The following is a 17,349-nucleotide window of genomic DNA, read 5'->3' as shown; positions in this document are numbered from 1 at the left end:
TTTTCAAAACGCTTGTGCTCTCTAGAGTGGAGTACTGCTGCACAATGACAGCACCTTTCAAAGCTGGAGAAATTACTGAACTGGAGAGCGTGCAGAGATCCTTTACTGCTAGAATCCACTCAGTAAAACATCTAAACTATTGGGACCGACTAAAGAGCCTAAAACTGTACTCCCTTGAGCGCAGGCGGGAGAGGTACATAATAATTTACACGTGGAAAATATTCGAGGGGCTGGTCCCAAACCTGCACACAGAAATAACATCACATGAGACCAGAAGACATGGCAGGATGTGCAGAATACCCCCGTTGAAAAACAGAGGTGCAACTAGTACTCTGAGAGAGAACTCTATCAACATCAGAGGTCCGAGACTGTTCAACACGCTTCCACTACACATAAGGGGCATAACTGGCCGACCCCTCACAGTGTTCAAGAGAGAACTGGATAAGCACCTCCAAAGGATACCTGATCAACCAGGCTGTGACTCGTACGTCAGGCTGCGAGCAGCCGCGTCCAACAGCCTGGTTGATCAGTCCGGCAACCAGGAGGCCTGGTCGACGTCCGGGCCGCGGGGACTCTAAGCCCCGGAAGCACCTCAAGGTAACCTCAAGGTAAGGTATTGCCTGTAACTGTGCCTTGGTGCACTCCTCCAGCACCTGTTCATCTCTAGTGTCAATAAACCTTGTTACTTTATCATCCTCCATCTTGTGCTATGAGTGATAACCTGCACCTGATCTCTAATACCACTGCCAAGTACCACCACTGCAACCTTTATTTCGATCGTTATCCTGGCAAGGTCGCCAATGTTGGGGTTTACCTCCGGTGAGCAACCTTAACTGTACTTTATCCTGGCAAGGTCGCCAATGTTGGGGGATTATACTCTATTCTTACTCTGGGGTGACCACCAGTTATCTCAAGGTCACTCACCGTAGCCCTGCGGGTCTTCACTCTAATCCTCTCGGCGCCACTGCACGCCAGGAGAGTATCCCAGTCAATCCCAACCAGCCTCTGATTGAGAAGGAGTGGGAACACACTTCGTTCACTTAACTATTATGTGCCCGCCCCAACAATAGGGCATTACTGTTAACCACAAGGTCGCCAACTGGTGTTTTCGGTGTCCAGTAGCACGTCAGTGGACTGGTTGAATTGTGGTAGCCTTGGCAAGGTCACACCCAATAGATCAGGAGATCAGGCAGGTACTTGCTTTTATCACTCTTTGCTTTCCAGTATAATATAGCCACAAGATAAATGGAGGGGATGATATAAACACAAAAGTATTTTGTATTTTACTTAAAATTCATGAAAGATGTCACAAGGTCATCACAATAAGTAATCAGCTGATCCAGGCGGGAGTCGGTCGTTCCCACGTATATTATACACTCACCACGGTGGCAACACTTCCCCTTCTCGTCAATGTCACGATCAGCTGGGCGCCTGGCTCCGCGCGAAAGTTTATTGCTTGTTTATCTGGCGTCACGCACGCTGTTTCTTTAAGTTCTCAAAGATCACTAGAAGCTCGCACACTCGATATTTTGCAACAATAGCACGTATTACTTCGCTACACTGTTCTCGGGCTTAAACAATCGTTTCTATAATAAATGCAACAATAATTCACTGTAACGGTTTTACACTGCCCTTCATTCAATGATATCTTATGAAGTATTTAACACTGGAGTTCTCAGTACTTTCTTTCGTGGGCGATAACACAATAAATCACTGCACTCGCAAATGAATATTCATTGCATGAACATAGATATATATATAATATAGATAAATCAGACATCAATAAATGGTAAATAAATAGTTACTGGGCACATAGCCTAACTTCCAAATACTGGCATAATATTATATATAATTTCTCACTATATGTTCACACTAATGTCTCATGCAAGATATACAAAACACAGTAAATTTATCACTTGTTCCGGGTGCCTGTACACACCAATAATAAACATGAATATTATAAGTACTCTTGATAGTACTATTCTGCACACTGGTGCCTTACTGTGACATGGGTGAGACTTGCTCACGACATATAAAATCCTCAGGCTAGATAATATAGCCGAATAGTATAGCTGACTAAAGGGGAATGGGGAGGGAAACTAGAAACACCTACTTCAACCTATCCTCCGATGAGAGTTGAGTTGTAGCTCCTGGTCCTGGTATCGGGAACACCCCCACACACACACACGTCGTCGTGTCCTCCAGGAACTACTCGCCGTCCCACCGTTTTGCGCGTCGTCTCCGTGCCTTCTTCCCTGCAGGTCCGTGCTCCTCCTCGACTTCTTGTAGGGTTGGAGTCGGTCTCCTGGCCGTCGACTTCTCCCAACTAAGGCTGCTCGCCTACTTCTCGGCTGCAGTCATCCGGATTCCCAGCTAGTCCTCTTCTTCCTCTGCTACCCAGTGGCTCTGGTCAGCCACTACGCCGTCACGAATGGGTGAACTGTCTCAGACGTCGCCTACGTCACTGCACAGACTTCACTTCGTCTTGCACAGTACCTGTCCTGGAGCACTTGTTGCTCAATAACCGTCGATTCCCTCTCTGGTTCAACACATGAACTAGGGAAGACCTCACAGAGTACTGGCAGACTTCAGGTGACGCGTAAATCCATGGGAGTGGGAAACAACTGTCAAACTGACAGGACCAATCGTCGCACGTCCAACCTCCTTGACGTGTCGTGTCTGACTGATGGCGCCAACGCGACGCGCTGCCCGGACCCCCTTTCCTTCGTGACGTCACTTTCGCCACGGGAGGTTTTCATTGGCTCCCGGTGCCACATTGCTGTCAGTGACCAATCCGGTGCCACTGACGTCACACAGTTTTGGCGGGGAAACAGGAGAGCCAGCGCCATCTTGGCTTCCTAAAGGGCCTAAACCACAGGCCAAAATATTATTGTTTCACAAATTTCTCGGCTCTCCGAGAACACTCCACTCTCCCACATATATCAAATTGATGCCTGCGACGTAGAGAACGCTTGGGTAAAGTGGACATGAATCTTACTGCAGGCGTGGGAGAAATATAAGGGGGGGAACACCGTCACAATATATATATATATATTCTCTTGGTGATAGTGCAATATTGTCTTATGAGACTTGATCTACTTGTTGAGGTTGGTGGTATAAGTGGTGAGACAGCAGTTACACTACCACTTGGGATAAGCAGCTGATAAGAGTCTCGATAGGATTGGATGCAATCGGATTGCAATAGCATAGAGTGTTGGAGTTATTTTTGCATCTGGTGTAAGTTTGTATATGTTCTCTGTATGTTAAATGTTTATAACAAGATGGTGTTTGCCTTTGTCCTAGTGAGGCTTCCCAAAAAATAGAAAAGAGAGACAGAGGAAGAACCACAGCTGTGGACAGAGTAGTACTGAATAATAATTCGGAAAAGGGGATTGTCGAGATCATACCAACCAAGGAGAGAGTGGGGAGTCATGGCGGCTCAAGTGGGTGTGTATACGTGACAACGAGGCTATTGTTGGAGCCGCATTCCTTAAACGTGTGATGCTGAGCCCCTCTCCAAGTGCCAGGAGCGCACAGGGTGATCTCCTGATCCAAGTATAAGCACTCTCCAAGATTTTGGTAGGTCGTCTGGAAGGGACAACCCATCGACTGAATACAACGTAATAATTGCTAATACAAATAAATTTTATGTATCGACTTTCATTTTGTATTTAATTTCTCTTCGACGTTTCCGTGAATTTGCAATAAGAGTTTTTTTTTTGGATGGGGATAAACCTCGTTGATCATGTGTAAAGACTCGCTATTTATGTCTGATGTCTCTGATCCCTTACTCCACCTCTCATGTTTTTCTATTTGATTCACTCTCTATATTCTATTCTCTGAATACATCTCTGCGTCCTTCACAATTCGCAGACGCTCTCATCGCGAATGTCAATATATTTGATCCATCACCACGTCTTATGTCTGGGGCTTCATGTAGGCGCCAATGAACAGGACGTTATTAGTTTCCTTGTCGTGAATGATAAACATGAATGGTCTGTTACAGTGGAAACTCTGTTCAGAACTTTCCAAAGACCTTGCATAGGACCCCACTACTCCTACAGCTGCTGCCTCTGTGCCTTCTTCATTCACTTCAATGTAGGCTTTGTGGATGGTACTGGTGACGACGAGCTGCTCGCTAACTGCGAATTGAGAAAGATCTGCTAACGAAGCGTTGAAAAGGTTGCGGATTCCCAGGTTCCTGAGGCTCTGATCGGGTAAGAGAGAGACAAAGATTGTTAATTGTGACGTTTACAACAGACCTGGCCAAGAGCTGTACTAACATACCTGGCCAAGCATTATACTAACATACCTGGCCAAGCACTACACTAACATACCTGGCCAAGCAATACACTAACATACCTGGCCAAGCACTACACTAACATACCTGGCCAAGCATTATACTAACATACCTGGCCAAACACTACACTAACATACCTGGCCAAGCACTACACTAACATACCTGGCCAAACACTACACTAATATACCTGGCCAAACACTACACTAATATACCTGGCCAAGCATTATACTAACATACCTGGCCAAACACTACACTAATATACCTGGCCAAACACTACACTAATATACCTGGCCAAACACTACACTAATATACCTGGCCAAGTATTATACTAACATACCTGGCCAAGCATTATACTAACATACCTGGCCAAGCATTATACTAACATACCTGGCCAAGTATTATACTAACATACCTGGCCAAGCATTATACTAACATACCTGGCCAAGCATTATACTAACATACCTGGCCAAGCACTACACTAACATACCTGTCCAAGCATTATACTAACATACCTGGCCAAGCATTATACTAACATACCTGGCCAAGCACTACACTAACATACCTGTCCAAGCATTATACTAACATACCTGGCCAAGCATTATACTAACATACCTGGCCAAGCACTACACTAACATACCTGGCCAAACACTACACTGACATACCTGGCCAAACACCACACTAACATACCTGGCCAAACACTACACTAACATACCTGGCCAAACACCACACTAACATACCTGGCCAAACACTACACTAACATACCTGGCCAAACACCACACTAACATACCTGGCCAAGCACTACACTAACATACCTGGCCAAACACCACACTAACATACCTGGCCAAACACTACACTAACATACCTGGCCAAACACCACACTAACATACCTGGCCAAGCACTACACTAACATACCTGGCCAAACACTACACTGACATACCTGGCCAAACACTACACTAATATACCTGGCCAAACACTACACTAACATACCTGGCCAAACACTACACTAACATACCTGGCCAAACACTATACTAACATACCTGGCCAAGCACTACACTAACATACCTGGCCAAACACCACACTAACATACCTGGCCAAGCACTACACTAACATACCTGGCCAAACACCACACTAACATACCTGGCCAAGCACTACACTAACATACCTGGCCAAACACCACACTAACATACCTGGCCAAGCACTACACTAACATACCTGGCAAAACACTACACTAACATACCTGGCCAAGCACTACACTAATATACCTGGCCAAACACTACACTAACATACCTGGCCAAACACCACACTAACATACCTGGCCAAACACTACACTAACATACCTGGCCAAACACCACACTAACATACCTGGCCAAACACTACACTAACATACCTGGCCAAATACCACACTAACATACCTGGCCAAACACCACACTAACATACCTGGCCAAACACCACACTAACATACCTGGCCAAACACCACACTAACATACCTGGCCAAACACCACACTAACATACCTGGCCAAACACCACACTAACATACCTGGCCAAACACTACACTAACATACCTGGCCAAACACCACACTAACATACCTGGCCAAGCACTACACTGACATACCTGGCCAAACACCACACTAACATACCTGGCCAAACACTACACTAACATACCTGGCCAAACACTACACTAACATACCTGGCCAAATACCACACTAACATACCTGGCCAAACACCACACTAACATACCTGGCCAAACACCACACTAACATACCTGGCCAAACACTACACTAACATACCTGGCCAAACACCACACTAACATACCTGGCCAAGCACTACACTAACATACCTGGCCAAACACCACACTAACATACCTGGCCAAACACTACACTAATATACCTGGCCAAACACTACACTAACATACCTGGCCAAACACCACACTAACATACCTGGCCAAACACTACACTAACATACCTGGCCAAACACTACACTGACATACCTGGCCAAACACTACACTAACATACCTGGCCAAACACTACACTAACATACCTGGCCAAACACTACACTGACATACCTGGCCAAACACTACACTAATATACCTGGCCAAACACTACACTAACATACCTGGCCAAACACCACACTAACATACCTGGCCAAACACTACACTAACATACCTGGCCAAACACTACACTGACATACCTGGCCAAACACTACACTGACATACCTAGCCAAGCACTACACTAACATACCTAGCCAAACACTACACTGACATACCTGGCCAAACACTACACTGACATACCTGGCCAAACATTATACTAACATTCCTGGCCATACTGCTGTGAAAATCCAGTAAGTGTAATAACGAATTACTTTCACCCACTATCATGTCGGGGAATAATACTTGACTGTGAAACCAACCCAATCTATAGGTCGAAACTCACATTGCCCTAATATATATATTCACCTGGAATGGACAGCCACGGGCAAGAGTTTTAATAAGTAATGTTAATGTCTTCTCAGACATAATAACTTTGGATAACATCCCACACTTGTGTACTTGGAAAATTTATGATAAAAATTTACATCTGGTGTAAAGTCTTTACATAAGTATCACAAATAAACAAGTGTAAATGTTTATCCTAAGAGTTGTAATCTCGGTGATATTCATAGCAATCCAGGAAATGACAGACTTCCCGCAGATTTATCTTATCCAATGTTAATGGAAGAGAGAGACCAGAGAGATGTCGACAACCACCTGCTGGTTACGGCTAATGAATGCCTCCTATACGTGTCATAGTTTTCCTATTCTTAACATCATACTGTCGTTAAATTACATATACATGAAAATGATCGCAATGCAGATATGGCACACTAACGTGGCTGAAGATATGATGACCGAACCACACATGCGAATATGAAGAAATTACGAGGTTTAAGTTGTTGTTTTAAATTCAGCTACTTGGTTCAAAAAGTTCCAAGCAGCTCGGGCTATGGAGCACTCGTCGTACTCACCTGGCACAGATGTGCCGACGTTTTAGTCCGTCCAGGACCATTATGAAGTCATGTATTAGGGAGAGAGGTTGTTGTTGTTTTCTATTCAGCTACTGGAACAAATTGTCCATGTAGCACGGGCTGTGGTGAGCCCGAAAGTGTAGGCTCTTTGGAGCCATTATATGTATCACTAGCTGATACTGGAGGTGAGGGGATGAGGTCCGTGGACGTGCCAATTCAATCAAAGACCATAGGGCTGGTCAGACCGGTGAACTGATGGGGTACACACGTCACTCACAGCTGAGTGCCACAGGAGTCAGCAGGGATGTCGTCAGACTGGCCGGTCTAGAGGTTGATGTCCGGGTATAACAAGAGGATTCGTTTCCTAATCCCAGTTCCCCGAAGTTGGTAGTCTGGTCGAATTTCCTTCTTCAAGGTGTGGTACTCGCAGAGGTGGTTGAGGCGTTATTGAGGGACGATCATGTGAAGGATACGTCCAGTTTCCCTGCACTTGTATTCTAGTAGTTGTTGTGGATTACGGAGTTATGCTGTCTGTCCACTTTGGAAAGTGCGCGGCCACGTCCGATATATCCGGTTGAGGCAGCATGGAAGTCTGTCAGTTTGGTTGGTGCTGGTGCGGGATCTGGAGGGGGAGATGGTGCCCGGGCGGCCGCATAAGGGGCGGGAGAGCCGGTAACATCGATTGAAGCATCGGAATCAGTCGAGTAATCGTGGTCGGCTTCCTTGGTTTCGTCTTCAGAGTCGGCCTCGTCGTCCTGGTAAGCTGTCCTCGGGGTTGCTGTCGTCCCTGTCAGTAGGATAAGCTCGGGGACTGCGAGCAGAGGTTCCGGTAGCAGTTATGGAAACTGGAAGAAGGTCATCGGGAACAGCAGTTGTCGGAAATCCATTCGCGACGAGCAGACTGATAATGACGTGGATGAAGTGGGTAATGTCGTTGCCCGCCATTTTGTCGGTGAGGCAAAGGAGGATGGGTAAAAGGGTGATCTTGGTAGAGGCAGCAGGCTGGGCCGGTGGTGGTGTGGTCAGAGGTGGTGTGGTCGGCTTTATGCAGCATCCCTAGGGTCCAGGCAGTGGTGAGGAAGTCACATGTGTGTTTCTGGGTAAGACCAGGAATTCCGACGGGAGTGGGTTGGCTTGTCGAGGCATGGTGGTGGAGGAATCAGTAACCGTCATCTTTTGGATATCCTCCTGCAGGAGACAGTCAGGTGAGCCTGCAGAGTGTGGGGTCATTGCAGAGCAGGCAGCGTCAGTGGAAGGATGTACAGTCTGTGCAGTGGTGGTCCTGGGCGCAGAGGCTTCATCTCTGCGTTCGCTCAGTGCACTTCCTAGTGTAGTGGGAGTACTGGTAGCACTTAAAGACCTGCTGGTGCTCCGTGAAGTGTTCCTTAGTTACTTGGGTGGGTGGTATAGTGATTCCTGTGCACTTAAGTCCGTAGTCCGTGTCGCGGGGTCACTATGATGGCCGTGGTGAAGGTCACCTTCAGTGTTGGTCAGCGGTTGACTTCGGCGTTGGAAATGTTCTTGACTTTGGTCAGCGTCGGATTTTGGCTGTTGATGCTGGCGAGGATATTGTCGTCGTCGCAGTCGGTGATCCATGTGCTGATATTCATGGTAAACACGGTTCTGTCCGCCAGGTAGCATCATGGCGTAAGGGTGATGCCGGTGTCTTGCATCACATCATGTGGTGAAGGTGGTGGTGAAGATCCTCTCAAAATCCAAATCGCTGGAGAAGAGCAGGTGATCACCCTCTGTTGTCTCCAGGATGTCAGCCGGTGGGACGTTGGCGGCGGTGATTTGTGCTAAGATCTTGGCGGTGGAGAGAACAAGGTTTTCACCGGAGGTGAACCTTGACGCTACGCATCACAGTGCAGGTGTGCCCTGGACAATAGGAGCTAGGGTTGGCAGCAAAGATCTTGTACTACTCCCAATACAGGTCGTAGTGATTTCGATGTGTTAGGTCTCTTTTGATGTGTGTGTGTGCTCACTGTGGTCTGTGTGAAAAAAAATGCCGCTAAATATTTGATGACATGAGAGGAAGGAAGAGAGAAAGAAAGAGAAGGAAGAGATGGGAGAGAGGATGTTGTTTTAGATTCAGCTACTCGGAACAAAACGTTCCAAGGAGTATGGTCTATGATGAGCCCATAATGGACTTACCTGGCACTGGAGTGGGGCTGTGGGAGAGACGATGTTGTTGTTGTTGTGGTTTTCAATTCAGCTACTCAGAACAAAAAGTTCCAAGTGGCACAGGTTATGGTGAGCCCGTACGTGGAAGGTCTTTGGAGACATTATCTGTATCAATAGCTGATACTGGAGATCTGGGGATGAATGGGGGTCTTCATAATGAATTTCAGCCTCGGAGGCCTGACTGTAACAGTTATGGAGCAGGTGGGTTAGTGTAGACCTCTAGGCCTTCCGTTTTTCTTTGACTGAGCCGTGCTGTCGTTGGAGTTTGGTGAGGTGGTCTCCATGAGTAGGTCTTGTGCCGAGTAGGTATCGTATTTGTGGTGCGGCGGTGGAAGTCCTACTAGGATTTCCTTGTCTGAGGAGTACGTAACATCCGTAGTTCGTGTTTACGTCTTTTGTCTCACAGTCTGAGATAAGCTCACGTGTCGTGGATTAGTTTTAGACACTATTCCAGGATCGTTGGTGGTGCTGTTAGTATTTGTAGACAGCACGTCTGCAAGCGCATTTGCTGAGATTATAATAGTAGGAGAGTTGGGATCTTGAGAGGGAAATACCTCTTTTTGCGATGCCCAGGTCCAGGTCTTGGGTGGTTCTGGAGTCTGTGTTGAGATCGACCTCATGGTCATGTAAGTGGTTGTCTCCAAAATGGTAATGGAGGCAGAGAGAGACTTGCGTCCGGGGCGATGATGAGGTCCAGGCCGTTGGCTAGGTACAGCATGTTAGATTCTTGAGATTCTGGTCTGCAAGCCTCTCCATTAATCGAATAAGACCAGAGAAAATACCTTCACATGATGCAAGGAGCTGCGAAGGTGCCTGTGTGGTCGTGGGTCCCCATTGTGAAGGCTGGGTTGCCTTGTTGGAGGAGCAACTATTTGGTAAGACTGGAAAGTCTTCTGGTCGGTTGGTGGGAGCTGAGGTGGTAGATTGAGAGCCAGGGGCTCTGGTCGCAGAAGTAGGAGGGTTGTTTCTCTTGGCTTAATCCTGGGCCTTTATGTTTTCCTGTCTATAGGGACAGCATAAGGAAATTGCAGGGTGATAGCCATCGCAGATCAAGCAGCGATGGGTTATGGCCTTGCATTTGGAGTAGTGATGGTTCAGTACGTATAGGCTGCACTTCTGGACAGGGTGCTGATGACACTTGTTGGTGGGGTGGGAGAGCTCGTAGCACTTATAGCACTGTTTGAGCTCATAATATCTTTCCTTTTTTACTTGGTGGGAGGTATTTGTAAGCCGAAGCAGTAGAAACCTTGTGTGGCAGCCTGGGTGGCCACAGCTAAGGTGATGAAATAAATCTTCATTGATGATTTGTCGGTGCTGCAGAAATCTAAAGCACCGACGATATTTATTTATTTATTTTATTTATTTATGCATATACAAGAATGTACATAAGGAATGTGAGGATACAAATATGGTAATTACAGTCTTGTAAAGCCACTAGCACGCGCAGCGTTTCGGGCAGAAATTATTCATGGATATTATCCATGATCTTATGTTGCAGGCGGTCAGCGATCCACTGGCTGGTCCTGCTGGTAAAAAACAGTTCTTTCAGCCATGAACTGACGTGGGAAGTGAGGATGTAGGTGGTATTCTATGCGAAGTATGGCATTGTTGGTCAAGAGTTTTTCTAGTTCTTCCTCACGTGACAAAGAACAGGATATCATCACCTTCCTGACAATGGGTGTGAGGTCGGCCATGTTCTTCAGGACCGTCAGAATATGAAGAGAGGAAGGAACGGTTCAATAAGTAAGGGAAATCATAAGGTGAGGAGAAAGTAAGAGAAGAAAGTAATTTCTAGAAGGAGGTAAGGAACAGGTTAGAGAAGAAGGTAAGTAAGTAATTATCAAAAGAAGGCACCAAACCGGGAAGGTTATGTAGCACCATCAAATGTGCAGGATAATCAGAGGGCGCTAAATATCACCAAGAACGCCAATACGAGAACAGAAACGCTTAAGGCGAACGATATCAAAAGTATCCGAGTCACCAAGAATACTATCGAGAGACAAGCGACCGCGGGGCATGGTCGGAAAAGAAGACACACGCTCGTCCCGGAAATCAGGACATTCAACAAGGATATGCACGGTCGTAAGAGGGACAATGCAATTAGGACAATAAGGAGCAGGGCAGCGCTCCATCAAGTGACCATGAGGTAAGGGGGCATTAGGGTTTCAATTTGCCCCAAAAATGCAATAAATGAAAACTCGTTCGATTTCAATCAAACTATTTTGACAAGTTCTATATGAAAAGTGTTTCATCTGGTCCAAGTTTTAGCATCGTAGCATAAATAGGAAGGGAGAAAAAACATATTGAAGTAGTTGTGAAAATTATGCCAAAATGGTCAAAATCGATTATCAATCAAAAGTGTCAACTGAAATCATAGCTATGACTCTTTCCTATCACAATAGCATATATTAAACAAATGTTATAATTAGTTTAATTGGAAAAAAAAATTAAGAAAAAAAAATGTATTTTTTTTTTGTTTTTTTTTCAAAAAAAATTTTTTCCTTTTTTTTTCGGGCGATTTGCATCAAACTTACACACCTGACTGTACGTAAGCCTATCTGTAAGGATGCAAATTTTGGAGAAAATTGGTTGATGTCAACCTCGGCCACAGATTTTAGAACCTAAAACTTTATTCATTTCTGTTTTTTTTCAATTTACACAAACGTTTACAAAACTGATACATTTTTTATTCAATTTACATGAATCTTACACAGTATATGTGGAGGGCATGTCTCTACATTTGCATGTTTTCAGTTTTCTCTAAGTTCATATATTGATTTTATAATAGCAATAAACATGCCTTATTTGCATAATTTTTTATGGGAACTTTGAACATAAGTATTAGGAAAACTAAAGATGTTCTGGAAATTCTAAAACACACAATCCTTTATTATATGCTAATGTGTCAGAAAAGTGTCACAGAATAATTATATCTGAAACGTGTGTTCTGAAGTGTAGACTTGAAAATGTGTAAAAAACGTTGAAAAAAACAAAAACAAAAAAAAAATCTTCCTCTCTATTTACGCTGCAGTACTGAAACTTGGGACAATTTCAGCACTTTTCATATACAACTAGTCAAATAATATTGGTTGACATTGAACAACCTTTCCAACACCACTCTAATGGCCACGAGGACACGCAACCTTTAAGAGAATGAAGTTTGTTACTAGTAACAGACGACCAACAAGCCTGCCAACGGGTAAGGATGGAGGAATGGATAACCGGGTAAAAGTCGGCATAAGGAATACCTTTACGAGAGATGGGACAAGAGCAGGCAGCTTCCCTGGCAGCAGCATCCACACGCTCATTTAAAGAGACACCAATATGGCTGGGAATCCAACAAAACTTAACCGACTTAAATTTGCTGTGAACAAGAAACAGCCATTGTTGGATCTCGACAACCACTGGATGAACCGAATTACAGGCCCCGAGAGCCATGAGGGTACTACGAGAGTTAACAACAACTACAAAGGAAGATTGACAATGAGAGAGCAGGAGATGAAGAGCATAGAGAATGGCATACAGCTCCACTGTGAAGATGCTAGTCTCCGGAGGTAAGCGACACATATAAGTGTGATCAGGAAAAACATCAGAGTAGCCTACACCGTCTGCAGACCTAGACCCATCAGTGAAGACGGAAACGGAGTGGGAGTGAGAAGAAAAGTGCTCAAGGAAAAGGCGTTTTAGAACCATAGGAGGGGTAAAAGCTTTAGTGATGCGGGTTAAGGATGTACAAAACTGCGGAAGGGAGACTCTCCACGGGGGCAAAGAAGGAACAACATGAGGAGAAATATTAGAAATACGAACGGAAAGAGAATCCTGTAAGCGAGATAACCAGACAGAAAGAGGGAGGTGGTGAAGAGGAACAGGAACCGCAGGAGGGGTAAAAGTTAAAGCACGACAGAGGCGAGAGGAAGGATGTTGCAAGGACCGCACAAGATAGCGAAGACAGTAGCGATCACGGCGGTCCTGGAGAGACAGGAAGCCAGTGTCAACATACAAGCTGAGGACGGCAGTCGAACGAAAGGTACCAGAACTGAGGCACAACCCAGAATGGTGCAAAGCATCAAGACGGCGAAGAGTAGAAGGAGAAGCAGACGAGTAAGCAGGGCAACCATGATCGAGCTTAGACAGGACAAGAGAGGAATGTAAAGCAAGGAGAGTGCGCCTATCTGCCTCCCAAGAAGTATGGGACAATACCAGAAGGAGGGTAAGGACCTTAGAGCATTCAACATGGAGGTAAGAGATATGGGGAGACCAAGACAAACGAGTGTCAAAGAATAACCCCAAAAGCTTCGCAGAATCTTTGTACTCAAGGGGATGACCATAAAGTGACAAAGAGGGATGAAGAACGACCCGTTTCCGAGTAAAAGTCATGGCACAAGTCTCAGTTGTAGAGAACTTGAAGCCATGATCGGTGGCCCATGACGACACGACATCAATCGCAAGTTGAAGCCGGCGTTGAAGGTGAGGCGAATCATCACTCTGACAGCAAAGGGTAAGATCATCGACATAGCAAACGGAGAAGGCGCCTGAAGGAAGAGGGGAAAGAAGACCATTGAGGGCAACCAGAAGAAGAGTAGTGCTCAGAACACTACCCTGGGGCACACCTTCATATTGCTGAAAAGAGGCAGAGTGAGCGGTACCAAGCCTCAATCCAAAGGAACGACGAGAGAGGAAGCTGCAGAGAAAGAGAGGGAGATGACCACGAAGGCCAAAAGAATGAAGCTGGGATAGAATAGGATAACTCCAAGTGGTGTCGTAAGCCTTTTCCAGGTCAAAAAGGACGGCAACAACGGAGGTCTTCGCAGCAAAAGCAGTACGAATATAGACCTCCAAGTTCACCAGGACATCTGTTGTGCTGCGGCACTTGCGGAAACCAAATTGAGAAGGGGAGAGGTGGTGATGGTGTTCCAGGAACCATATCAGACGAACGTTAACCATACGTTCAAAGAGTTTGCAGACACAACTTGTGAGGGCAATAGGGCGAAAGTCCTTAGGGGATGTTCCCAGAGACCCTGGTTTGCGAACTGGGACGAAAACTGCATCGAGCCAGTCCTCAGGGACTGACGACGACGCCCAGATCTGTTTATACAAACTCAGTAAATACTGAGAAGTGCACGGAGGGAGATGGCAAAGCATCTCATAATGAATGCCATTGGAGCCCGCTGCCGTAGAACCGCAAGAGGGCCAGGAAAGAACGAAGTTCAGAGAGAGAGAAGGGATCGTTATAGGAAAGTCGAAGACGAGTGCATAAATCGAAAACACGAGATTCAAGGACAGGTTTACGAAGAAGGAAAGATTGGGGACGATGAAGACCAGAGCTAACAGAAGAAAAGTTGGAACCCAGTTCGGTAGCGACCTGCAACGGGTCCGCCACAAGAGTACGACGGAGGTGAAGGACCGGTGATACATCAAGAACGAACTTACCCGCTATCTTGCGGATACGCTTCCAGATCTGTGGCAGAGGAGTTTCGGATGTAATGGTGGAGACATAAGATGCCCAACATTCACGTTTGGCCATACAGATGGCCCTATGGGCCACCACACTCGCCTTCCGAAAGAAAAGAAAAGAATCGGCCGTCTGCCGACGGCGGTGTCTCTTCCAGGCTGCACGCTTCCAGCAGACAGCCCAAGCACAGTCTACATTCTACCAGGGAACGCACTTCCATGGACCCCGAGAGGAAGAGCAAGGAATAGAGCGGAGGGCAGCGTCGAAGACAGTGTCATGAAAAAGGAGGAGAGAGCGAGGGAGAGGCAGAATGGAGAGGTCAGAGAGAGCAGCACTTAGGGTAAATAGGTTCCAGTCCGCTTTAGCAAACTGTCACCACTGCGGCTCATGAAGGCGACCTCACGTGTTCGTCAGAACATCACCCCAAAGGGAATAACGACAATTGAAATCACCCAGCAGGAGCACAGGCTCCGGCAAGAAGTCCAGTAGGTGTTTCGGATCAGGAAGAAAAAGCGGGACACTCGGGGGGAGATAAATGGAACAAACAGTGTTCCATTTCCCCACAAAGATACGAGCAGCAGAACAATGGAGAGGCGAAGGAAAAAGTAAGGGGACAAAGGGAACATCAGAGCGAATCAAGAGAGCAGAAGAATTAGGAGCCCCAGCTGTTACTGGGGGGAGGGAGAGAAAGGAATACCCACGAAAGCGACCAGGACGAGCACCAAGCATCGGCTCCTGGAGACAGACACAAAGGGGGTGAAAACCGCGAATTCAGAAGCTGGAGTTCAAGGAAATTGGCGTAATAACCTCGAACGTTCCATTGAAGAATAGACATCGACGAGAAGAGAAAGGACAACAACAGAGAACAAGGAAGAAACAAAGGCGAAAGAGCAACATAGCACGTTAAAGAAGATCAGGGTCAGCAAAGTCAGGGTTAGGGGGCATTGATAAACTGAGCAAAGATGGAGGGAAAGAAGCGGGAGAACAAACCAGAGGTGGACGGGTGGGGTCCGGAGGAGGAGGAAGAAGAGGAGGAGACAACCGAGAGGAGCAGTCATGGACAGCAGCAGGAAGAGGGGGAGGAGAAAGAGGGGGAGGAGAAAGAGGGGAGTGCACCTCAGCATAGGTAGCAACTGAGAGGGAAGCGGGGGTCAAAGAAACCTCCATAGCAGGAACAGGGAGTGCAGCCACCAAAATGGGAGGGGAAGGAGCGATAGAGTCAGTAGTAGGGAGCGAGGAATAAAGCGAAGCCTTCTTACCCACCGGGGAGGAGGAAGGAGAGGAGCCAGGCTTACGCTTCTGACTTAAAGAGACCGGTGTCCCAGCAACTACGTACCGGACAACGGATTCCAGCGTCTCAACAGGAAAAGCTGAGCGAGAGTACACACGACGGCCGTTAGGAAACCGATGGACATCAGCCCACACCGACAGGTGGCGGGGAGAGTCAATAGACGGAGGAGAAGGATGGGAAGGAGGATCGGAGGGAGATGAGGAAGATGACGCAGGAGACACGACAGACCAGGTAGAAAGAAGGGGAACCCCAGACAGAGGACCAGGAGGGGAACCCTTTCGGGACAGAACTCAAAGGAACTGAGGAGGGGACAGTGGGCGTATCAGGGTCCAAGGCCCGGAAATGGTTGTGAGTCTGAGGAAGGTGGGAAGGACGAGGAGAGGAAGAGCGCAACACGCGAGCATAAGAGACGTTAGCATAAGGCGGGAGCCGGCGAACCTGGCGCCTCGCCTCAGGAAAAGATAAACGCTCCCGGTGCCTCAAGTTGAGGACGGCTGCCTCAAGCTTGTAATGGATACACGCACGGGAGAAGGTAGGATGGGCCTCACCGCAGTTGAGGCAGCGAGCTTGGGGAGACGTGCACTCCGACTTAGAGTGACCTTCGCCCCCACACAAAGGACAGAGAGAGACAGTCCCAGAGCAGTGGAGGGCACCATGCCCAAACCTCCAACACTTGTTACAGAGCCTAGGAGAAGGAATGTACTCCTGGACAGAGCACCTGGCACCAGCAAGAATGACAGAGGGTGGAAGGGTCCTACCATTAAAGGTAATCTTCACAACCCGGAGGGGTTGACGGCGACGACCACGAGGGGGACGAGTAAACGAGTTTACCTGGAGGACAGAATGGCCCTGGGCATCGAGGATATGCCGAATATCATCGTGGAAGTCCTGCAGATTTCGAACACCGGTCGCAACATGGGGTGGGAGAAGAATAGTGCCAACACTGGCATTCAACCGAGCATTCTTTCAGACCTGAACAGGGGTCTCGCCAAGGCAGGATAAGACAGTCAAGCGGGAAGCTGCATCCTGAGAAGCAGCAGCAATGACACGTGTACCGAAACGAGTGGGGTTGAAAGTAACAGAGGCATCCACGGAATCAACAAGATGCCGATGGAGCGAGAA

The 17,349-nt window shown here is 46.9% G+C and overlaps 1 protein-coding gene across 1 annotated transcript in view; it reads right to left on the bottom strand.

The window, feature by feature from the left end:
- Positions 1-1,271: 1,271 nt before the first annotated feature.
- The window catches only part of LOC123757335 (ipis-1-like), a 130,751-nt gene continuing 114,673 nt past the window's right edge, over positions 1,272-17,349 (bottom strand). Inside the window, exon 6 of the mRNA XM_069323563.1 lies at positions 1,272-4,209. Within this exon, the coding sequence (XP_069179664.1) occupies positions 3,919-4,209 (291 nt within the window). The 3' untranslated portion in view covers positions 1,272-3,918. The remainder of the gene's footprint in view (positions 4,210-17,349) is intronic.

Source organism: Procambarus clarkii, chromosome 13 (assembly GCF_040958095.1).
Source record: "Procambarus clarkii isolate CNS0578487 chromosome 13, FALCON_Pclarkii_2.0, whole genome shotgun sequence".
Lineage (NCBI taxonomy): Eukaryota > Metazoa > Arthropoda > Malacostraca > Decapoda > Cambaridae > Procambarus > Procambarus clarkii.
The sequence above is the reverse complement of the archived record's forward strand: the minus strand, read 5'-3'. Positions and strand labels throughout refer to the sequence as shown.